Below are 24,831 nucleotides of genomic sequence, written 5' to 3'. Positions count from 1 at the left end.
AAGAGAGAGATAACAATTAAAGACTATAACTTTGCTAACTTGTACTTACAACTGGGACAAGAAGCTTCTTGTCCCAGTTGTAAGTACAAGTTAGCAAAGTTATAGTCTTTAATTGTTATCTCTCTCTTTTGGGGAGACCAGAGAGAGCCAAGACACTGGAAATTCTTGGCTGGTGGCAGCGAGATCAAATCTAAGCTGGTAATTAAGCTTAGAGGGGTTCATGCTAGCTTCTCAGGTTATGAACGCTAAGGTTCAAATCGGAGTAGGAAAGCTATGATAACCTCCATTTCTCGATACATTTGGATAAGGAATGCTGAGAGAGGTAGAATGGAAGCTTAGAATTATTTGAGCTGACTTCTCACTTTTTCCCCACTTCTTCCCCCTCCTGGCCCATCCTCTCTTCCCCTTTTTGCTAATTTGTGCATGTAGTTTTGTTGATTATTATTACCCCACCTTAACATATTATGTCTGAGTAATATTCTCTAATTTTGTATTGTCAAAGCTGCAAGACTAGACAAGTTAGAAACGTGCATAATTGCATTATATTGTTAGATATGTGAAAGGTGCAGTATTTGCTGACACATACAAACTGTAAGCGATTTACCTTTTTGTATTTTTACTGTTTGCTTCTTTATGAAAATTAATTTAAAAAATCATACAAACAGTGTCACAGATCTTGGTGAACTATATGCTTTACTTCTACATCATCATTATAACAGGTAACTGGCAAGTAAACTGTATTTGAAAATAATGGTTTCATGCCTTGTCATATATTGCATTTTTTAATATTTTTGAAAAAGACATCACAGTTAAACATACGAAAGTGAATGCACTTAGATGGCAAAGATAACATGGAAGCATACAGCAGAGTTAAAAGGGTAGAGCCAATGTGTATCAGAAGACTATTCACTAGGGATGTTAAAAATTATTCAGTTTCTTGGTTGTTTGGGAAGGATTTTATCCAACTTATCAAGTAGAGCCACCTTTACTGAAGTTACTAAGAATCAAAATTAAACTCTTCTATAGGAAGATGTCCCAGCTCCTTTTACAAAGAGCCATTTTAGCATGACAGATGCTGAGGAATTAAGACATTCCTTGAGTAAGTGACCATGGGAGGAAGTATTAAATCCACTAGTGCAGTAAGAGTTCCAAACCTACTTAGCTTTTCCAACAAGATAAGGTCAGGTCAAGTACACTCAGACCAGAAAAGCATCTGTTTAGAAAAAGAACGGGCTACCGTCCCTTTGGTTAGAATGTACTGCAACTATACCACTATTGTTCGTGAGTTTGCTATACCATTAGCTTCCAAATTTCACAAACTGTTAAACACAAATTGAAAATTAAGATTACTACTGGAAAATGTGTTACTGAGCAGTGTTCCCCTTAAGACATGTAGAGGATGTGTGCGTATACACATGCATCTACCCACATCTACACCCACACAAATTATAATTTAAGAAGGATATGAGGACTATTTGTTAGTGGAAGCACGAAGCTTGGAGACGCATTTTGCACATCTGAATACGTAAGTTCAGTCTTTCAAATAGGCACATCAAACATTCAGTCATATCCAGGCGTGTTGTTCTAAGTTATAGTGACTAATTTAATACATGTGCTATATAAACACATCCATAACATTTCTAGGCTTGAAAGGATTAGATGTTTACTGGTAAATGTTGATTTCATTGTACATACAAAATGAAGAAAAAATATTTCACCAATAACCAAAATTTAGATCCAGAAAGGAAGAAAAATGCTGCTTAAGAACTTGGAGTTTAAGGATACTTACTTTGTATATTTTGACACGTGATGTTGAAATTTTTGTTTTAATGGTCATAATGGTTTAACTTTTTGAATCTCAACATCTACAGTCATTAAATTGTGTGATCCCATCAATAATTTACCCCAACTTTAAAAATTTAAATAGATATCAGAAAAAATGCTTAAAATAAGTATCAGTATTAGCTGTTGAAATTATTTAAAAAAAAACATTAAATTCTGCCAAGCCCACGTATTTCAAAAACCAAGTCTCGTCAGACAGACCAAAGACACCAGGCCTCATTTTGGAATACGTATACATCATGGGTTTTTTTGTTTGTTTGTTTTTTAAACAAAGTGTTGACTTATATGGTTGCAAAATTTACATCTGAAGAGGTATAGCCACTTTCTCTGCCATCAGTGAGCATCTTACCTTTTGCCATGTCCACCATCATACTCTCAGATCTTCGCACTTTTAAAACTCCCTTATCCAAGACCATGTCTCTCCCTTTCCCATAGTGTGTAAAACTTTCCCCACAGTAAAAAGAATTTCATAGAAGGGCCTAGCACAAACTTGGAAAGCATCAGACAAAAAGCAAGGCTTTCAGAAAGTAAAAATCAACAGAAAATACAGGTTTACATTCTAAATTCCATTTCAGCCTTATCTAGTGTAGCTACTGCACTGCAGTAATATCACATACTTCAAAATCCAGATGCCAACATGCCTAAACAAAGGCCAATATTTGAGCTTAAGGAAAAAAAGGTCTTTATTTAAGATACTGAATTTTCCTTATTTTCAAATGTATGAAAAAGTTATATTTACAGATTTAACTCACAAACTACAATCTTTGTTCACCACCACCCTTTTTAGCACACAAATAAAGATAAATATCTAAGCAGTTTCCAAATGCCAATGTGATATCAGTTGTTCAGCATTTGCTCTAAGAATTTACTATACATAGTCTTCCTAGAATCTGGAAAATAATACCAACAAATATATCATATAAGGAAATACATATGCTAGTAAAATCACGTCAATGATAACTATGTAAGGGAATTACCTCCCATCAATATGCTTTCTTTATACTGACAAGAAAATATGACAGTGTAATCAACTCTCTGTGAAGAATAAATTATAGGATTAAAGATTTCAGGTCACATGTTCCAAGAAGATGGAAATATGGTCTATGGGCCTCATCCTGTCATATGCAGACTCCTGCGCCACAATGATCCCCACTGATTCAAGCAGCCTCTGCACAGGAATAAGCATCTATCCATTTGGAGTCATTTGCAGGATCCAGTCCTAAACTCTTTCTCCAGACTCCCATCCTGTAACTGCTTACATGCATGCTTAGCTTTAGGCATGTAAGTAGCCCCTTGGACTTCACTCACTAGTCACATGCTTAAAGTTGAGGTCTGAAGTGTTTACAGGATTGAGGTCTAAAACTAAGCTACTTTTGCCTGGAACAATGTCTTCCTAGGAGCTTACAAAGCACGTAGTGTGACACCCCGATCCTGATTTGGGTCTCAGGGAATTAATACAATGCTGCTAACATCACCACCTGATCCAGTTCATAATTAAGACACAAAAGCTTTTTTTTGTTGTTGTTTTTTTCAATTTGACAACCTTAGCTTTCAAGTTACCATATAGAACCTATGACTGACTCATTTAAATCAAGTGTTTTTGTAGCCATCTTGGTCCCAGGATATTACAGACAAGGTGGATGAGGTAAAATGTTTTATTGGACTAACTTTAGTTAGTGAGACACACAAGCTTTCAAGCTTCCCCAAAGCTGAAGAAGAGCTCTGTGTAAGCTGAGTCGAAAGCTTGTCCCTCTTATCAAACAGAAAATGGTCCAATAAAAGAGATTACCTCATCCACCTGGAGGTATCACATTTAAACAAACACATTTAGAGCTTACAAGCCCAAGTTACACATACGAGCTTTAGTTTTGTTCACACAAGACATAAATAAAGGGAACACATCATGCCTCTCCTTCGCCTAGCAAGGTTTTTATGTCATGCCCATTATTGTAGTTCCTTATGACTTTCTGTTCCAGATGTGCTAGCTTGAAGTGGGACAGGGCACTGAAATAGACAAGAATTCTATTTCTGAAATGAGCCAGGATACCCAAACCTTAAAAAGGTAAGAACGGCCATACTGGGTCAGACAATGATCCACCTAGCCAGCAGCCTGCCTGCTGACAGTGGCCCATGCTTCAGAGGGAATGAACAGAACAAAATTCCTTTTTGAACCCAGTTATCCTTTTGGCCTTCACAACATCCTCTGGCAACAAGTTCACAGGTCAACTGTATGTTGTGTGAAGAAGTAATTCCTTTTGTTTTAAACCTGCTGCTAATAATTTCATTGCATGACCCAGAGTTCTTGTGTTATGGGAAGTGACAAATCACTTTCTCCACACCATTCATGATATTATAGACATCTTACAATATCTCCCTCTGAGTTGTCTCTTTTCCAAGCTGAATAGTCCCAGTCTCTCCTCATACGGAAGCTGTTCTACACCCTTAATCATTTTTGTTGCTCTTCTCTGTACCTTTTCCAGTTCATATTTTTTTCAGATGCGGTGACCAGAATTGCATGCACTATTTAGGTGTGGGCATAACATGGATTTATATAGAGGTATTATGGTATTTTTTGTCTTGTTATCTATCCCTTTCCTAATGGTTCCTAACATTATAAGCTTTCTTGAATGCTAATGCACCTTGAGCAGATATTTTCAGAAAACTATCTAAAAGGCCTCTTTCTTCAGTGATAATAGATAACTTAGACCCCATCATTTTGTATGTATAGTTGGGATTATGTTTTCCAATGTGCATTACTTGGCATTTATCAGTGAATTTCACCTGCCATTTTATTGCCAGCACCCAGTTTTGTGAGATCCCTTTGTAACTCTTTGCAGTCTACTTTGACCTTAGCTGTCGTGCATAATTTTGTATTACCAGCAAACTGCCACCTCACGATTTACCCCTTTTTCCAGATCATTTATGGATACATTGGCCAGCATCAGCCCAGTACAGATCCTTGGGGAACACAGTTAATTACCTCTCTCCATTTATTCCTACCCTTTCTTTCCTATCTTTCAACCAGTTACTGATCCATGAGAGGATCCTTCCTCTTATCCCATGACTGCTCAGTTTGCTTAAGAGCCTTTGGTGAGGGATACTTTCAAAGGCTTTCTGAAAGTTCAAGTAAGTGATGTCCACTGGATCCACATGTTTGTTGATTCCCTCAAAGAATTCTAATAACGTGGTGAGGCATGATTTCCCTTCACGAAAGCCACGTTGACTCTTCCTCATTATACTGTATTCACCTATGTGTCTGACAAATTTGTTCCCTACTATAGCTTCAACCTATATACTTGGTAATGAAGTTGGGCTTACTGGCCTGTAATTGGAACTGAAGCCGATTCAAGTGATAGGTTACATACCACAGTTAGTAGTTCTGCAATTTCATATCTGAGTTCCTTCAGAACTGCTGGGTGAATACTATCTGGTCCTGGTAATTTATTACTGTTATTTTTACCAATTTGTTCCAAAACCACCTCTACTGACATCTCAATCTGGGATAGTTCCTCTGATCTTTCACCTAATTCCTCAGGTATAGGAATCTCCCTCAAACCCTCTGCAATGAACATAGATGCAAAGAATTCATTTAGCTTCTCCACAATGGCCTTGTCTTCCTTGAGTGCTCCTTCAATGGCCCCCACTGTTGTTTGGCAGGCTACCTGCTTCTGATGTACTTAATTTTTTTGCTGTTAGTTTTTGAGTAATTTGCTAGTTGGTCTCCAAATTCTTTTTTGGGCTGACTAATTATCCTCTTGTATTTGACAAGCCAGAGTTTATGCTTTTTTATATTTCTCAGTAGGAGTTGACTTCCAATTTGTAAAGCATGCATTTTTGCCTCTAATCACCTCTTTAACTCTGTTTAGCCATGGTGGCATATTTTAGGTCCTCTTAATATTTTTTTTAATTTGAGCCTCTATAATGGTGTTTTAAAAATGTTTCCATGTAGCCTGAAGACATTTCATGCATGACTGTTCCTTTTAATTTCAGTTTAACTAGCTTCCTCATTTTTGTACGTTTCCTTTTTTTCAAGTTAAATACTACTGTGGAGGGCTTCTTTAGTGTCCCCTACCCCCGGCCCAGGATGTTAAAATTAATTACATTATGGTCACTATTACGAAGCAGTGCAGCTATATGTACCTCTTGGATCAGATCCTGTGTGCCACTTAGGACTAAATCAAGAATTGTCTCTCCCCTTGTGAGTCCAGGACTAGCTGCTCCAAGAAGCAGTTATTAATGGTATCTAGAAATTCTCTCTTTACATCTGGTCCTGGGGTACCCAGTCAATATGGGGATAGTAATAATGGGAGATTTCAACTGAGCTTTCTATTTTTATAGCCTCCCCAAGCATTTTAAAACCATCATCCTTGTCAGGTGGTTGGTAGTATACTCCTATTGCTATACTCTTATTACTCAAACATGGAATATCTATCCACATGGATTCTATGGTACAGTTTGATTCATTTAAGATTTTTACTATATTTAACTCTATACTTTCTCTCACAGATAATGCTACTCCTTCACAAGCACGACTTATTCTGTCATTTCTATATTTTTTGTACACCAATATTACCTTATTTAACATTGTTCCACCAAATTTCTGTGATGTCTATCAATATCTTCATTTAATACCTGGCACTCAAATTCATCCATCTTAATATTTAGACTTCTAGCATTTGTATACAGGCATTTATGAAGTGTATCATCAACATTTAGTTGTCTGCTTTCATGTGATAAGAACATAAGAACGGCCGTACCGGGTCAGACCAAAGGTCCATCTAGTCCAGTATCTGTCTACCGACAGTGGCCAATGCCAGGTGCCCCAGAGGGAGTGAAGCTAACAGGCAATGATCAAGTGATCTCTCTCTTGCCATCATTCTCCATCTCTATGAACAGAGCTAGACACCATTCTTACCCTTCATGGCTAATTAGGACATTTATGACTTAGCCACCATGAAATATCCAGTTCCTTTAAACAATGTTATAGTCCCAGCCGTCACAACCACCTCAGGAATGAGTTCCACAAGTGATTTACACTGTTTAAAAGAACTTCCATTTTTTGTTTTAAACCTTGCACCTATTAATTTTCATTGGTGACCCTATTCCGAATTACGGAATAAGTAAATAACTTTTCCTTCTGCCACATCATCATTATTTTATAACCTCTATCAATCCCCACTTAGTCTCCTCTTTTCCAGCTGAGAGCCTACCTCTTTATCTTCCACATATGACCTCTCCAACCACGAATCATTTTAGTGCCCTTTTCTGAACCTTTTCTATGCGAGAAATTTTTTTTGAGGTAGAACACATCTTACAACGATATTCGAGATGTAGGCGTACCATGCTTTTATATAAGGTAATAAATATTCTCATCTATTCTCTAATCCTCTTTAATATCTCCTAACATCCTTTTGCTTTTTTGACCGCCTCTGCCCACTTGCGTGACATCTTCAGGGAACTATCCACAGACGCAAAGAATCTCTTTTTTCACTGACTCGTTGTAGCTAAATTAGTTCCCATTCTATTGAGTATAGTGGGTTAACTGTTTCAATTGCATTACTTTACGAATTTATCCACAATTGAATTCATTTGCCCATTTTTTGCCCAATCACTTAGTTTGTAATCTTTTAGAGTTCTTACAATCGGCTTTGGTCTGAACTAGTCTTGGATAGTTTGTATGCATCTGCAAACTTGCCACCTCACTGTTGACCCCTTCTCCAGATCATTTAAATAAATTGAATAGGATTGTCCAGACTACCCTTGGGAACACCACTAGTTACCCTTCTCCATTCCGAGATTACCATAATTCCTACCTTTTTTTCCCTGTCTTTTAACCATTCGCACTCATGAAAGGACCTTCCCTTTTATCCAATGACAGCTTATTGACGTAATAGCCCTTTGCGTGAGACCTTGTCAAAGCTTTTCTGGAAATCTAAGTACACTTATGCCCACTGGTATTCCCCCTTTCCGCATGTTTGTGACCTCTTCAAATAAACTCTATAGATAGGTAATGACCCATTCCCTTCAGAACCATGTGACTATTTGCTCAACAGTTTATGTGTTCTGGTGTCTGACAAGTTTAGTCTTAACTATTGTAGAATTGCCGCGTAATGACGTTTATGAAGCTTACCGTCTGTAATTCCGGATTCACCCCTATAGCCTTTTTAATTATGGCGTTACATAGCTGAAACTTCCAGTCATTAGGGTACCAACCATTTAAAGGACAGAGTTACAAACCTAGTAATAGGTTCCGCAACTGCACATTTGATTCTTCAGAACTATGGTGAATGCCAATCTGGTCCCTACTTTAATGTTGAGTTTATCAATTAATCCAAACCTCTCTAGGACACTTCATCTGTGACATTCCTCAGATATTTTACCAGAAAATGCCAGCTCAAGTTGAAACCTTCCTAACAGTCCTCACCATGAGACTGAAGCAAAAATCCATTTAGTCTCCGCAATGACATTGTCTCTTAACGGCTTCTTTTGTATTTCACCCCCCTATCGTCAAGGCCCCAGCTGGTTGTTTAGCAGCCTCCTGCTTCTGATTACCTAAAACATTTTTTATTACCTTGAGTTTTTGGCTACCATCGCAAAACTCTCTTGGCTTTTCTTATTACACTCTTCACTTAAGCTGCAGTGTTTGTGCTCCTTTCTATTTCGCTCAGTAGAAGTGACTTCCCATTTTAAGAATGTCTTATCTCTCACTGCTTCTTTACGTGGTTGTTAGCTACAGTGGCTCTTTTAGTTCTTTTACTGTTTCTTAATTTGGTATACATTGAAGTTTGGCCTCTATTATGGTGTGTCTTTAAAAATCCCACGCAACACTTGCAGGATTTTCAACTTTAGCATTACCTTTTAACTTTTGTCTTAACTAACTCCCTCATTTTGATATAGTCCCTCTTTTAAATTAAATCCACATGTGGTGCTGTTGAGTGTTTTCCCCCAACAGTGATGTTGAATGCATATGGATTCATGTCACTATATCCAAGCAGTCCTGCCATAAGTTACCCCTTAACCCGCTCCTTGCTGCGATCAGGATTAAAATCTAGAGTGCTCTTCCACTGTGGTTCCATACGCAGCTGCCTCCATCGAAGCATTCATTAAAGTCTCGAAAATTTTATCTCTCCATTTCATCTTGAGGCGAAAATGTTCCCAGTCAATATGGATAATTGAAATCCCCCACTATTATTGGGTTCTTAATTTTATAGCCTCTCTATTTCCCTAGCATTTAATCATCACTATTACTTCCTGGTCAGGGTGGTCATAATAATTCCCTATGTTATATTTTTATTGGAGCATGAAATTGCTATCCATACGATTTCTTATGGAACATTGATTCGTAAATTTTACTTCATTGAATCTACAATTTCTTTCACATTATATGCCACTCTTCCCCTGCAGACCTTTTCTTCCTTCCGACATATTTTTGTACCCCGAATGATTGTGTCCACTTGATTTCTCTCAGTCCACCAGGTTTCTGTGATCTAATATATATCAATATTTCCTCCTTTATCCACAAGGCACTCTAGTTCAGCCATCTTTATGAGACTCTGCATTTGTTACAAGCCTTCAAAAACTTGTCCCCTGTTTTATTGTCTGCCCTTTTCTGATGTGCCAGATTCATTTTTAGCTGACTTTTATCATCTGATCTGCCCTTACTTATCTCTTCCGTCTCTGCTCCTTGACTATATACTGGAGAGCTTCCCTATCAATCAGACTCTCCCCAAGAGAGTCACGAGGGGTGTATTGATCCACTGCTCACCTCTCCAGCAGTCAGCGTTGTCCCCCATCTCCTTACTGTAACAAGAACTGCTCGTACAACGCTTGTTAATTGTTTAGTGCACAGATCTGGTTCCACTTCTGTTGTAGACTGGAGCCCATCTCTCCTGTAATACGCTACCCCCTCATCCCAAAAATTTTTATCCCATTAAGCCAGATGAACGTTAAAACCCTCCTCTCTACACCATTGGTCTGCATCCACGCACCTGAGACCTCTGAAGTTCCCTGTCCTTGGCGCTACCTCACCGTGCGCTGGAACTGGGCATTTACTGAGATTGCCGACCATAGAATCCGTGATTTCATCTCTTCCCAGCAGACCTAAATTGTCTTCGCATGACAATCTCTCCGTCACTGTTCCCGTGTATTGTCATTGACGCTCGCAATGTACCACGACCACTGGCTCCTCCCCGAGCACTACACATAAGGTCGTCCTCTAATGCCTCGAAGAGATCGTGCCAACCTCGCACCAGCAGTGAGCACCAGTACATTCTCCCCGGGTCCTCACAAAACCAGGCTATCTAGTGCTCTGTCTAAGTATGATCGAATCTCCATACGTGAAACCGAACCTGCCTGTTTCCTTAACAACTGGAGTTCCCTCCCCCATAAGAACCTCAGTGTCGGAGGGCAAACCCCAGCACATCTGATTAAGAGGCGTCCCAACTATGTAAAGTCCCGTTCGTGCTCCACTTGACTGCTCTGCCTTCCCTGGGCCTTCTCTTCCTCACTCAAGCAAGCACAGAGGCTGTCTGAGCAGAGGAGACAAATTTCTACAGTGTTCCGGAAAGCGTCAATCAACATACCGTCTCTGCCTCATCTTAGTTCCTGCGCAGTTCGTCCACCCTGCCTCATAAACGTTCCATCACTGTCTCTGAAGGGCCAGGAGCTCTTGCACCGACTGCCACATACACCACCTGCCCTACAAGGCAGTAATCATACCATGCTACACTCAAGTGCAACTACAAGCTTGAATAGCCCATACTCTGCTGCTGTTCTTCTGCCCGCATGTCGCCTAGTTACTGCCAAGATGTTTGGAAAAAGGAGGTGTTTGAATAATGTTTGGATTACAGTGTTTCTAAGGTGGACTACCAAGAACAGGTAGGACTGCCCAACGGACCCCATGCTCCCCTCCTCACTCGCGCTTGCACCAACCCCCTGTTAGCAGCCCCTGTGTGCAAGCACAGTGGCTTTATTAAAAGCCCTGGCCCGTTATGCGCCCCACCCTGTGATTGAAGGCTCAGCCATTAGCCAAGGCTTCGAGCTTCAAACCTTCTTTGACAGCTCACGCCTTCCAACGCCAGCCGACCAGTACAGTAGGTACCGTCCAACACCAACCAACAGAACAGTACTGACAAACAAAGCTCACGCACACAGCAAAACCGCCCAAACACAACCCACCAAACGAGCCACCCACCCACCCAACCACATTACGAAAGCACTTACCCAACATGATGCTTATTTGCATCCTCCTGCACCTGGGAAACCCTTCAACACTCCCATGTTAGCAGCCCCTTGTCGCCAAGCTTCCTGAGTGCGCTTGGCGCAGCTTTTATGAAAGCCCTGGCCTGATTAAGCCCCTGATGCCATATCAATCTCACCAAATACAAGGCTTCCTCGACTGTCTTTCATTGGACTGTTTATCTTCAATTCCTATCTGTACTTTATCAAATTCTATCTTTTCCTCTTTGCTAGAATATAGAAAACCCTCTTTAATAGAGCCTCTCCTCAGGGATGTGTCTGAACCATGTGCTCTCATGCATCTGTTGGCTTTCCCTCAGCCCTTAGTTTAAAAACTCCTCTACAACCTTTTTAAAATTTTACATGCCAGCAACCAGGTTACATTTTGATTTAGGTGGAGCCCATCCTTCCTTTACAGCCCAGGTCCCTAAAGTCTGGATCATAGAATCATAGCAGATTAGGGTTGGAAGAGACCTCAGGAGGTCATCTAATCCAACCCCCTGCCCAAGGCATGACCAACACGAACTAAATCATCCCAGCCAGGGCTTTGTCAAGCCAGGCCTTAAAAACCTCCACGGATGAAGATTCCACCACCTACCTAGGTAACCCATTCCAGTGATTCACCATCCTCCTAGTGAAATAGTGCTCCTAATATCCAACCTAGGCCTCATCTAGCTGATCTCTTATAAAGCTGTATCTTTATAAACGATGCAGCAATTTTATTCCCCCCTACTACCAGGATCAGAATGGAAGTCATTTTTAGATCAAGTTCTGTTTTGAGTCCACCACAATGATGCAATGTCAGGACAATTTGATCTCAAGTAGTAGTCTGTTGCAAAGAGTAGTAGGAAGATAGAAGCATCATGTATAATTTAACATGCAATCACTCGTTTCTTGTTATATCCATCACTCGTGCTAACCTGGTTCTCCTCTCTCAAAGAGGCTATCAGAAGAGTTATCTGGCATTATATGTTCTGTTTTTGTTTACATTACCTCTACTTTGGTCAGAATACATGTTTTCACAATGCTTAATAAAGTAGCAGGACTTTGCAGCCCAAACTCATTAGGAAACACATTTATTGATTTAGGCTAAAGGCAAAATGACACAGGAAGTACTGAAGTATAATGCGTAACTGTCTCCAGTATTGGTAAGGAATAATTGACAATAGCCCTTGAAGGGATAACTCAGTAACAAGGTTAAAGGATTCTGCAGACAGCCTTTTTAAAAAAAAAAAAAAAATTCTCAGAACAGTCATGTAGCAGACGTGGAAAAAAGATTAAACAGCTTCCCTTTATAGTGGGTGAAGTTATTGTTCTTAATCAGGAAATCAAAAGCTACTTATGAGAAAAACAAAAACTGCAGTTTTAAAGTTTGATTTTGTAAATTTTTTGAGAGGTGGGCTGAGCACAAGGATGAGGGGAGAAAGAAAACTATAACCTCTTAAGATCATAATAAAATTTATCTGCAGAAATATCTTGTTTTTAAACCACTCTAGCTTGCCTGAGACAAAACACGGCCCTTACATATAAGGGAGGCTGAACACACCTCAGTTTTAATGCTTGCAACAAACTAGAGTTATAAGAAAGTGCTTTAAAAAAAAACAAACCCAGATTTTACCTTTGAAGAAAGTATTATCCAAAAATAACACTTAAGGATAAGAAGAAGTTGTCAAACTGACGTGCAAGTGCAATGTTACGGAAACTAGGGCTCAGCATTCAAGCTATTTACATCACTTAAAATAATAAATCAAACCACCTCCAGAATCATTAACCTCTTTTCAACCACCATACCTGCTATGCTTTACAGACCATTTCACATCAATTTTAAAGCTAGACAACCTATGGAATTTAAATCAGCGCTTGGGCTCTTCACAAGGAAAAATTTATTTAACATCGTCTCATCCTCTTACAATCCAACCTATAACAGGAGAACTGTGGATTCTTAAAATGAAATATTCTTAGTAATCCAATGTATATCAGCATACTGAAAACTGAGGCTGTTGAGCATCTTTATTTTGAAACAAAAAAAGGACAGGACCATAATTTTGATTATGTGTAGCAAATCCACTGATAAAGCACTTGTATAGGCCCCGCCTTCACTATATTTATAAGTAGGTTGCAATTCACCTGTTCACAGTATGATTGTTATACACATGGTAAGAACAGTGACAACCCTGAAGACCATGAGTGTAATCCTGCAACCACTGTAGCCAAGGGGGGTTTGCTACTGATTTCAATGGGGCAAAGATTTCATCCTAAGGTCCACTGTTCTGCTAAGAATCAGAGCAGTCTCTCATCCGCATGGCAACGCTCGAACATATTTTAATCAATTCCCGTGATACAACAGAATTTACATTGTGGTTGGAATCACAGTGATATAGCATGGAAGTCCTGAATTGTTTTAATGGACTATCCATTCTCAGACTGTGTCAGCTAGTGTTTTTCTTAACTTCCACTCTTACTAACCCCTGTGCAGTTTCACCAGCTGTAATGCTAGCATGGAAAAGCACCTGAGTGTTTTCAACCAAGACATCTTCTAACCATGGTCACAGCAAGTCAAGAAGACACGGTGGTTAAACACCATGCCACTTCTTCCCGCATGGTGCAATGGTATAATATTTTTCTTAAAAGTTTCCCTGTCACTAGGCCTCATACTAAAACTTCACTCTGCATCTAGTTATGATTCACTCTAGTATATGCAATTTCTACTGGTCTAATATTTTTAGAATGCAACAACTTTAACAGATAGATTATGATGCTTTCCTTGGAAGTGTTACTTCCCCTTGCTCCTCTGTCCAGTAGAGCAAAGAAGTCTCCACTGTCTCATGAGAAAGACAGGAACTGAAGTGACTGCAACTACTCTTAACATGGAATGAAGAGCTGATCTTCCAGACACAAGCATGCACAAAACAACGGCCAGCAGAACCAGTGGCCACTGGAACTCCGGGGCGGGAGAGGAGATGGGGGAAGAGAGGGCTAAGTAAAGAGACGGAAGAATCTGCCTGGTGCACCTGCTTCTTTTGCAGTGACACACTGCTTTTAATGAGTGAAAGGGCAGCAGGGGTCGGGGATGGCAGGCCATCTGAAATTAGGGAAGACATTAATAGTCTAAAATTGTCTAGTTCATTTTAGTAAAGTGACAGCTAAGGGGGGATATGATAGATGTCTCTAAAATTATGAACAGTGTGAGGGGAAAAAAGTTATTTACTGCTTCATATAAAACAAGAATCAGGGATCATTCAATGAAATTAATAGGCAGCAGCTTTAAAACAAACAAATTAGTACTTCTTCACACAACGCACAGTCAACCTGTGGAACTTGATGCCAGGGGATGTTACGATGGCCAAAAACATAACTGAGATCAAAAGAGATTTAGATAAGTTCATGGAGAATAGGGACATTAGTGGATATTAGCCAAGATGATCAGACACCCAATCCCATGCTCTTGGTGTCCCTAAGTCTGACTGCCAAAAGCTGTGACTGAATGACAGGAGACAGACCACTTGATAAATTGACCTGTTCTCTTCACTCCCTCTGAAGCATCTGACACCGGTCACTATGGGAAGACAGGCTACTGAAATAGATGGGCCATTGGTCGGATTCAGTATGGCCTTTCTTCTATTCTTCTTACAAAATATATTTTTAGCAACTCTGACACAAGCCTAATGGATTTATTCATAAGACTAGACTTCAGTTGCTGCTAATGTTTTGCTTTCTTTTAAATGAAACATCCAGATGGTAATTATATCGTTAAGAGCAATTCTATTCAGGTTATTGCTTATATATTCCCCTTTCTCTAAGGCCATATTATTCATCCAGTTCTTTAATTGCACTTTTTAGGGGGTAATCAGAAACAATACCAGCCTCATCAATAAAACAGACTTTCTGTAACTTAAGTTAATGCTGGAGAACTAGATGACTTTGCAGCCTGAAATACAGCCAGACACCTCATAAGGTGTAGGTAATGCTAATCAAACATCCTCTGAGTTTTCTCATTGAAAAAGGGCTCACAATATATGCAAAAGCTAAAAAAGTGTTAGAAAGAATATCAGTGAGTGGTGCTCACAAAGATTTCAAGAGCTATTGTTAGGCACTTGATTAGAATTTAGCTTCACTTGGTAATGACTTGAAACAGGGAGATCAGCTGGTAGGGAAGAGAGAAGATAGCTCTTCCTGCAAAGCTTCAAAGAAAAACTAGTGTCTCCTCTCAAATATATTATATAGGTAGGTAAACTAGGGAAGTCAAAACATCAACAATAATCATCAGTGTTAAATGTAAGATGGTCTGACCTACCAGATGGTGAAGAGTTCCTGTTACATTAGTAGCATACTTCTGAGTTTTCAATACATCTCCATAATCAGCAGCATCAAAGTTAGTTTTCCATACCATCACCTGCAGAATAAAAACCAGCTGGCTAAAATTAATCCTTTTAAAAATCTCAATTTACATATATACATTCATTTTGCTAGCAGTCTGGAAAAGAGTCAGCACACCCAGTGTTCTGAGAAGAAAGTTTTGCCAGCAAAGAGCAATATAATAGGCTTTGGCAAAATCAGAAAGATTGTATTCAATAGAGAAGTAATATAGGGCTTATCTACATAAACTTTAGTTTGCTGCAAGATGGGGCGTGAATCTATCCCACAACTAGTCTGCCATGGACTAGCCTGTCTGGACCCTACTGATGCGCATTAACAATATGTTAATGTGCTTTGATCTACTCCTCAATGAAATGGGACTAGATCTACTCCTCAATGAAATGGGACTAGATCAAAGCATGTTAACATGCATTAACAACGTCCACATGTTCAGTCAGTCCACAAAAGGCTAGTAAGAAGTAGAGTCACACCTATGAAACTGCAAAATTGTTTGTGTGGACAAGCCCATCATTTGAGTTCTCAAAAGGTAATGGCCTTTTCTGACCTCCCTTTGGTCAAGTATCCCCTGGAACTAGACTGCTAACTAGGTAATACTAAAAATGTTTGAATACTACTAAGAAATCCACTGAGAAGTTATAATTTTACATTATATTAATCTTCAGGAATGGACCTAACTACCAGTACTTACTTTATTACCTATGGATTAGCACTCAGGAGAAGAGGGCTTAGTTAGCAAAGTAAAATGAGACCTATGGAAATATACTATCTACCAAAAATGAATCCTAACAAGCAACTTCTCTCCATAATAAATTACTTATCCACCATAAGTACTTTTGGAGAGTGCCAAGACAAAAAAATCTGGCTTTTCTTCATAAACTGACCATTTGAACATATGAAAATGAACAGGGAGGAGGAAAGGGAATTCCTTAAGACAGTGAATTCCTATTTAAGTTGGTACTTGTTTAAAATATTTTAAGCTAGTCAACAAATAAAAGGACATTTAAATATCTGTGGATTTAACATTTGTGGAGTTTATTTTAGCTACTAAGTAAATACCAAAAATATTTGTGGTGTAAAAAAAAAAAAAAAAAAAACTGTTTACAGTTTTATTTCCATGTTTTTTGAAATATTAATCGTATTTCACATTATACTTCCATAGTTACAGAAACTTATTGTGCAATTGTGAAACAGTAGCCAAAATAGAAAGATACTTTTGTGTATAACCTAAAGCCCCCAAGAGACTTATACCCAGGCTTAATTTTACACACAGAATAACTCAGTGCATTAAGTCAAGCATGTGTATAAAACTTTGCAGGATCAGGCTACAGGCATTATGTATTTAACTTCCATAAATAGCATTTTAATTCTAACCTTAGAGGAAAATTTTACTGAACACATTCATAACAGACGTGTGCAGAAGACTTTAAATATATACACAGTTTAAGAGTTATTTTCTTCCTCCTTGCATTAAAGTTTTGCACATGCACTCTCACAAAAATCACCTTTTTGCTGATATTAAGTAGAGAAAACGACAGCCAGAAGGGAGGATTTTTCAAAAAAGGTATAAAACTGGAAGTTATATAGGAACTTGCTACCACAAAAGCTAGATGAGTAGGACCTTTTGGAAAAAAGAAAAGATCAAGTGTCATAATTCAGTTTCCCAGCTTACCAGTAGCAAGAGATATTTCTAGACATGAGAAATGTCATCTCTGATAAAATAAAAGGTCTAGCTGCCAGATACAACAGAGATTGTCTCATATGAAAAAATATACAAATTCAAAACCAAATAAAGGAATCCAAGAAACCTTTGCAACTTACAATTAAAGGGGAAAAACCACTACACATCCAGGTTACCACACAAGTCATCCAGTTATGTAATGGAGAGAAAAATAGCTAATAGTGTCCACTTTCTTCATATTACTTTAAATTGGAAAATGAGATGTGTTAAAAAAGTAACTTACAGGCATCTTTTTATATGGTAACTATTTTTGAAGTGTATCGTTACTACAGCTTTCAACACTACCCCAGTTTCTTCAGAAAAAAAAGTCAATATTAGCAGAAAAGCCACAATACAGCCAGCTTGCTATTTCTGTTAATCTCTTTATAAACACACACAGTTAGGTAATTATTTCAAAAACAAAACTACAAGTAAAACCTTAATACAATTACTCTTATTATTTAACAATGCAAGAAAAAGGGGGGGAGAGAAGGGGAGTGTAATGAGACCAGTGCCTCAAAAGATGCTGTCTAAAGGCTAAAAAGAAAAAAAAAAAAAAAATCTTATTGAAGTAGTAAAGTAAACTTTACAAAAATACATGTTCCATTTCCTAGCAGTGCTTCAGGGGCAGGGGGAAAAGAGATGGGACAGATAAACTACGTCATGAGTTGAGGGTAGAATTTTCTTCTCCTTAAGAGCATAACACTGAAGAAAGCAAGCTAAGGAATAGAGCAAGCCAATTCAAAGGGATTCAGATGCATGGGGCTTACATGTTGATATAAGCCTCATATAGACAACAGGGAACAAAATAATCAGAAGCTATTATAAAGGAACATTAATAAGGAACGTAGAACACAAAAAGAGCGTAAGAGACTGAAAACTTGCAAAACAACCGTCACCTACCCCCACCACATATGGCTGCCTATCCAATCTCTCAAGTGGTCAGAGGAAAATGAGAGTGATAGCCCACTGAAGGCAATAGCAAAACTTTAATAGAGCCAGAATTTCACCCTGCAAGCCAAGGTCCTTGAGTTATACCGCAAACTCTGGTATTCTCAAACTGTTTGAACAAAAACTCTTACTGTGCCTCAGTTTATTCATGAGGAATAGGTATAATATTGACCGACCTCTTGGGGTGACGCTTAGAGAGCCCTTTACTTTACAAATGCTCCAGAGGAGATATTCCATCTATATTTCATTCTCTAACCTTAGACATGCAACTGTCTCTATTTTAGCCAAATTTCAAATGCTATCATCTTAAAAGGTCGTCTGTGCTATAGCTAATTTATCCCCTCCTCCCCAGACTACACAGTTCCACAAACACTTGATTTTTCTGCATCATAATTAAACACATTTTCTGTTCACTCAATTACATCAAGAATCTAGAAAACAGAGTTTAGTGATGTCAGATTAGGCAGATACATCACACACCTGTTCATCTGACCCTCCAGAAGCAAAAAAATCCCCAGTTCTTGAGAAGGCAACACAGGTAGCTGGCCCCTGTAAAACAAAAACATTTATAGATGAGACCTACAATGTTGAGGTTCAAGACAGGTCTTCAGACAAAAAGTATTAGCACAATTTTAACTCAGTCAAAATCAAACACTTATTCCTCAATACAGATTGGCAGGTGCTACTTTAAATGAGAAACGTCTACTAACCTCTTTTTAATTTAAGATACCCAGCTCTTCAATACCAAATAGTCAAGTGTAAAAAGAACTACAGTAGGTGTTTTAGTGAGAAGCAGTTAAGGACCATGTATAAACTTTTCAAAAGTACTTAAACCAGTTTGAGCCAGATTTTCAAATGCTATTTAGGTACCCAAAGAGACTGCTTCTGAAAATCCCACTAGGCACTTATCTGCATCTTCAGGCACCTAAATGCCCCTAAAATCTGGCTTCTAGACACTTAATAAACATCACTCCTCATCTTTTAAAGAGTAACCCACCTTTGTACCTTCTCTGTACATTCAAAATAATGTTTAAGTGATTTTAAAATTCAGATTTTAGGAGTCTAGTTTTTAGTCACATACAAGTGAGAGACAAGGAAAGTTATCTTTCCTTGTCCTAAGTGTAATGAAACTTCCTTCACTTTCTCTAACTTCCATTTTAAACTTCAGTTCATTTCCTTCTCCCCCTTCATTTATTAAATCTGACTGACGGAGGGACTATTTAAAAACCTTTCAGTCTGCTTTCATTTTAAAATGGTCAATCCCCTCTTTTTTTGTTAAACTGGTACTTCTAGAAGTAGCACTTGGAGTTAGTGACCAAAGGGAAGAGTCTATTCCACAGCTCCCAAACAATGGCTGGGAGGGGAAAAGAGAAGCTGGGAATGGAAGAGGAGAGTGTCAGCAACAGCAGGAAACCGTGAACATATACACGGTTACATTTTCAAGCAGGGCTGCCCAGAAGACTCAGGGGGCCTGGGGACTTTGGCGGTGGGGAGTCCCCGCCGCCGAATTGCCACTGAAGACCCGACACTTCAGCAGTGGGTCCCGGGGTGGAAGGACTCCCCGCCGTGAGTCTTCGGGGCACTTCAGCAGCGGGTCCTAGAGCGAAAGGACCCTCCCGCTGCTGAATTGCCACCGAAGACCCGGCACTTTGGCAGCAGGTCCCAGAGCAGAAGGATCTCCTGCCACCGAAGACCCAGCACTTTGGCGACGGGTCTCGGAGCAGAAGGACCCTCTGCCACCGAATTGCCGCCGAAGACCCAGAGTGGAAGAAGCGAGAGTTTTCCGGGGCCCTCGGAGCGGGCAAAGGACCCTGCTCCAGAGTCCCTGAAAAACTCTCGTGGGGGCCTGGGTGGCCCTGTTTTCAAGAGGTAAAAGACCGACAGTAATGCAACCCCAAACATTCAAAAGTTATGAATCAGCACCTCCACCCCACAAAAAGAAATAATGATTAACTTTAAAAAAGCATATCTAACTATTTGGGACTCTATTTTTTTTCTGAGCCTCTAGAAGTCACATTTTCAAGCTTCTCCTCCCCAGCTACAAGAACTAGATGTTCTAAATAAACACACCCACCAAGCTGAGATTCACTAAATCATGTATCTGCAGGAGCTGGTGCTTTCAGAGACATCAAATACTGTGAGAACTGGTAATACTGGGATTGTAGCTCTCATCTGCTCAGATCAGTGACTCACACAGAGCATACCAGAACATCAGTCCAATTATCTTTTTATCAGTATTTTTTTTTTAAACAAGACAGAGAAACCTGTTAATGCAAAATGGACATGTCTCAACTGATCTGTCCCTCTTAAATGTAATCCCATGCTATGTTACTGCATTTCTTCACTCCCTGCTATAAATGTGTAGCTGGGGCTGGCATGAGGGAGGAGGCAGAGGGGACCAGTGTGGATGGGATGGAGAAAGGATGGATGATTAGGACTGTGCATGCAGCTTGAAGTGGGGATAGCCCAGTGCTTCTCTGCCAAGATGTCAGCAGGTGAAGAGTATCCAATGCTGCTACCTCAATTCGCCAATGTATCAATTTACTAGTACTACAGCACGATCTTGGTGTGCTAATGTCTCTGTGCTGAATCACCGGGATCTCCTTGCACTCCTCCCCCGCGCTTCATTGCAGAAGCCCTATGTGACCCCAAAGCCCCAGTCAATCCGCCGTGCCACAAACATCCCCAAAGCCCCACTCATGCAGAGCTTCATCTCTCCTTTGGAACCCATTTCTCCTATCCCCACTACCCAGCCTGCCTCCCAAGGCGCTTTGTGCTGAGCAGAGCAAAAAGAAGGGAGGCAGGCTGGCAGGCAGTGTCAGAAAAGAGCTGCAGCTGATAAATCTGAGCAGCCCCCTCAGCTAATATTTGCATAGTTCAGGTCAATACTCAAAATCGAGGAAATAACTTGTGTTTCATTTTAAAAGTGCAACAGCAGCCTGTGTCAGAAAATCGCTCTGATGACATCTAAGTAGTCTGGGACAGTGGTTAGTCAGAGGAACTCACAGAAGCCTGAGGAGCACAGCAACATTTCAACAAGGGAGCATTTCTAAAATCAGTTTCCTCTGCAGAACTCAGTAAATATTATACTAAAAGAGCTACACAGAAAAGAGTCACTGTGTCAAACCTGGAAACTAAGTGTAACCATTAAAGAAAGCGGGAATTTTTCCTTTAAGTACAAATCTCATGTCTACAGTGCCCTGACCAGACCAAAATCCACACTGAGATCCTGACTGTGTTAAGTCTACCCGTTATGAGTTGTGCAAGAATTCCTCTCCCCCTCCACAACATGATGTTGGGAAATGCACAATGATTACCGCAGTTTGCCCTATCACCATTATGTTTATAGAGGTAGACAACATCGGCATCCTTGAAGTCCTGTGGCAGTGATTCTTGCTCCCAGATAATGCGGAACAGCCACGTGAGATGCCTTGCAGTATGGTAGGCACACTGCTTATAGATCTCTGCTGGACTGCCATTTGGTGCAGGTGCTTTCCCTTGTGATATTGCTGCTTGATTGTTGTTATTGTCTCATAAAATAGGGGACAAGTGCAAGCTCTACTTGTAATGGACATTGTGGAAGAGCATTAATTGCTTTCTTGGAAACGCTGGAAGCATGACTGAGAAATAATCTAAAAAACTTTCCACCCATTTGGAGCAAAGATGTGATTTTTTTATGGTGGTCATCAACTACACTTAAAGCTTCTGTAAATCATGAGGGATTCTGGTGACTTTTGCTTCTCGCTGGCTGCCCTGCAATGTTCATTTCTGTCATTTAGTCCTTCCATGATGAGATGAGAGCCAGAATAGTGGAAAATGGTAAGATGTGTGTCACAATGCCTGGAGTGGCTCACAATCGACTGTCAAAAAGCTGGGCAGACACCCCAAATTGCTTGTATGTTCTGGAATTAGATTTCACCAATCCAGTAACAAATGTAAACTCCCAAAGTACTATAATAGTCTTATAATGGACAGTCCCCTTGGACACTCCAGTCTATCTTGCAACCCAGGAAAGCTGGACTATGTGATAAATGGTCACTTACAGCAAAAATCACAAAGTATTCAGGCTATTCCAAGTCCCAAGAGACCAGTAATTTACCTCAGATCAATTTGTATCTTAGATCTCACACCAAAGACTACGTTTATAGTCAACCCTGTACTAAGCTAACTAAAGGTTTATTAACTAGGAAAAAGAAAGGAGAGCTATTTACAGGTTAAAGCAAGCAAGCAAGCATATATATACACAAATGAGTTTCAGTCTAATTCAAAAGGTGACAGTTGTAGTCATCTCAATTCAAAACATCTTTCAGGGCTAACCCACACTAAGCTGCACAGGGGTCTCTCTGCTTATCTTTAGGAATCTTTGCTCCTCGTAGTCCAGACAGCATAGAAGAGATTCAGTTTCTCTTTGTCAGGGATTTTTATCTCCTCCACTCCAGAGCACAAACTGATGGGATGAGTTCACGCATAGGTTCCTCCTTCCTGGATGGAGTCAGCAATGCAGTCAGTCAACAGGGTTTCTGTCCTCTGATGCTATACAATACCTCAGTTGCTTCAGTGGGACATCTTGTATGCAGGACAAGCATTTTACTTTAATCAGTGCTTTCTGTCCTGTTTGGCAAGTTACCTAATTACAGAGGTTTACAATGCAAATACTCAATATAACTTTATACCATGGGCTATAGAGGTTATAAGTGAGATCAATACATGCAGCATCCTACAAGTATTGTATAAAAGTCTAAACACACTCTTAAACTTAAAATTAATATTTATTTTGATTATGCTAACACACAGGTAAGCATGACTGTTTTCTAGCTATGCATTTATAAATGTTCAGTGAGGCCTGGGGCCTTGGCATGAGCTGGCACCTGGTCTGCCAGTCACCATCAAACCCCTTTCCTGTCACCAACAGCTCCAAACAAGGTTGTGTGTTGGCTTCCACTCTTTTCTATCCTTTGTTTGGCTATGCTCATGGATGCATCTCATGACACTGATGGAGTATTTATCCACTGATGGGAAGATATGCAAGGAGCAATGCTTCCGTGCTCATGCAGAAGAGGCAGATTTACTCATTAAGAAGCCTTTATTTGCTAATGACTGTGCACTGCTTGCTCTCTCAACTGATGACATTCAGTTTATAGCTGATCACTTTGCTCATGCACTTTGATTTTACAATTAGTCTAAAGAAAACTGAAATACTGTAGCAACCTGTGACAGGCGATGCTAAGATTAACAACACTCCTCTCTGGTGTATCCTTTTATTTATTTAAAGTGAATTTTGTAATGTGGTATTACACCATCATGGGTTCAGCTCTGGCACTTACAGCTTCAAGCCTAACAGAGTGAAAATTACCTCTGCTACTTGCTTTAGATTTAGAATCTCTAGGAACACGTAGACCAAGGGTAGTGACCACACATACATTCATAAGTACAAGGTCTACTCTGTTTTATAAGTTTTATTAAAAAGTTACAATTAAAGTTATTACCCAAGTATATAGAAATCCTGTACAAACCTATACACAAGTTACAAATATAGTTATGCTCCCATCCTTAACAACAGTGTTTGGGTCTGATGGGTCGCTCATAGTTTGATCAACAGTAGAGAGATGGTTCCTGCTGGAGTCTCCCATAGGGAGCTCGATTTTCCCGTTATGGGAATCTCATTTTTATAATATGATTCTATCTATAACTACATTTTGTGCATGTCCATAAAAGGTCAACCCTCTTTTCTCTTATTGCTCAGTGTTTCCTGGAAACTTAAGAGACCCCAGTTTTCTATAGGCTGTGTAAGGTCCCTTTAGTCTCATTGGCACTGATGCAGAACCTGTATCCTGTGGTTAAAGACATATCTGGGAGACAGATGCAGCTTTACAATATTTTTATGATCTAATATTAATCTTTTGGGTGATTTTGTGAATTACCATCACTTGGTACCTTCCCCTCTCCCCCCCCTTAATCTTCAGGCATCAGGTTATTTTTCAGTCATTGGCTTATGTCATCATTTCTTGTCTCCAAGGCCTAAAATAGCTAAGCTAAAATCTTGCAGGTCTCGGGCTATCAGTTCTTGAATTTCAGCTTGTCTTACTTATGTCTAATACATGATTCTTCTAAATACTGATCAATCTTATACTTTTATAATCCTACAAATTAACTCTAACATACAATGGTTATATATGATAAATGTTGATTTATTCATTTTATTGTGTGATGGTATGATTAAACTAAAATCATTGGCTACACAGGTCTGTGGAGAATTTTTGCTACCCAGGGAGTATGCTATCACAGAATACCACAATTGATGAGGAGATTATCCATCACATAGCCAAGGCCAGCTCTGCATTTGGAATGCTCTCATACCCCTATGGAATGATAGTGGCATCAAAACATGGAGCAAGCAAAATGTCTACCAAGTAGGCATGCCTCTATGCTTCTGTACTGTGGTGAGATATGGATAACATATCAGGAGTCAATTCTTTTAGATATTAAATAGTCTTGATTAGTCTTCCACTGAAGTAGTGGTTGAACAGAAGTGCAGTACTATTCACACAGGTTTAAACATCTGGTTTAAAGTATTTTCACAAACATTTAAGTAGTACACAGTCTTAAAAGGATTAGGCAAACAGTTCTATGCAATAAAGCAGAGTTAGGAAATACTTATCTAAGTACAGACGCAATAGCAAACTGTTCTATTAGGAATAAATAGTGGA

At 39.5% G+C, this 24,831-nt stretch overlaps 1 protein-coding gene across 2 annotated transcripts in view; it reads right to left on the bottom strand.

Annotated features, from left to right (window-relative positions):
* The window catches only part of POC1A (POC1 centriolar protein A), a 106,335-nt gene that overhangs the window by 39,919 nt on the left and 41,585 nt on the right, over positions 1 to 24,831 (bottom strand). For both annotated transcript variants that reach the window (XM_032805832.2, XM_032805833.2), the window contains 2 exons: positions 18,605 to 18,673; positions 15,374 to 15,472 (listed from right to left, as the gene is read on the bottom strand). In XM_032805832.2, coding sequence (XP_032661723.1) covers positions 15,374 to 15,472; positions 18,605 to 18,673 — 168 coding nt within the window. The remainder of the gene's footprint in view (positions 1 to 15,373; positions 15,473 to 18,604; positions 18,674 to 24,831) is intronic.

Source organism: Chelonoidis abingdonii, chromosome 16 (assembly GCF_003597395.2).
Source record: "Chelonoidis abingdonii isolate Lonesome George chromosome 16, CheloAbing_2.0, whole genome shotgun sequence".
Classification (NCBI taxonomy): domain Eukaryota; kingdom Metazoa; phylum Chordata; order Testudines; family Testudinidae; genus Chelonoidis; species Chelonoidis abingdonii.
The sequence above is the reverse complement of the archived record's forward strand: the minus strand, read 5'-3'. Positions and strand labels throughout refer to the sequence as shown.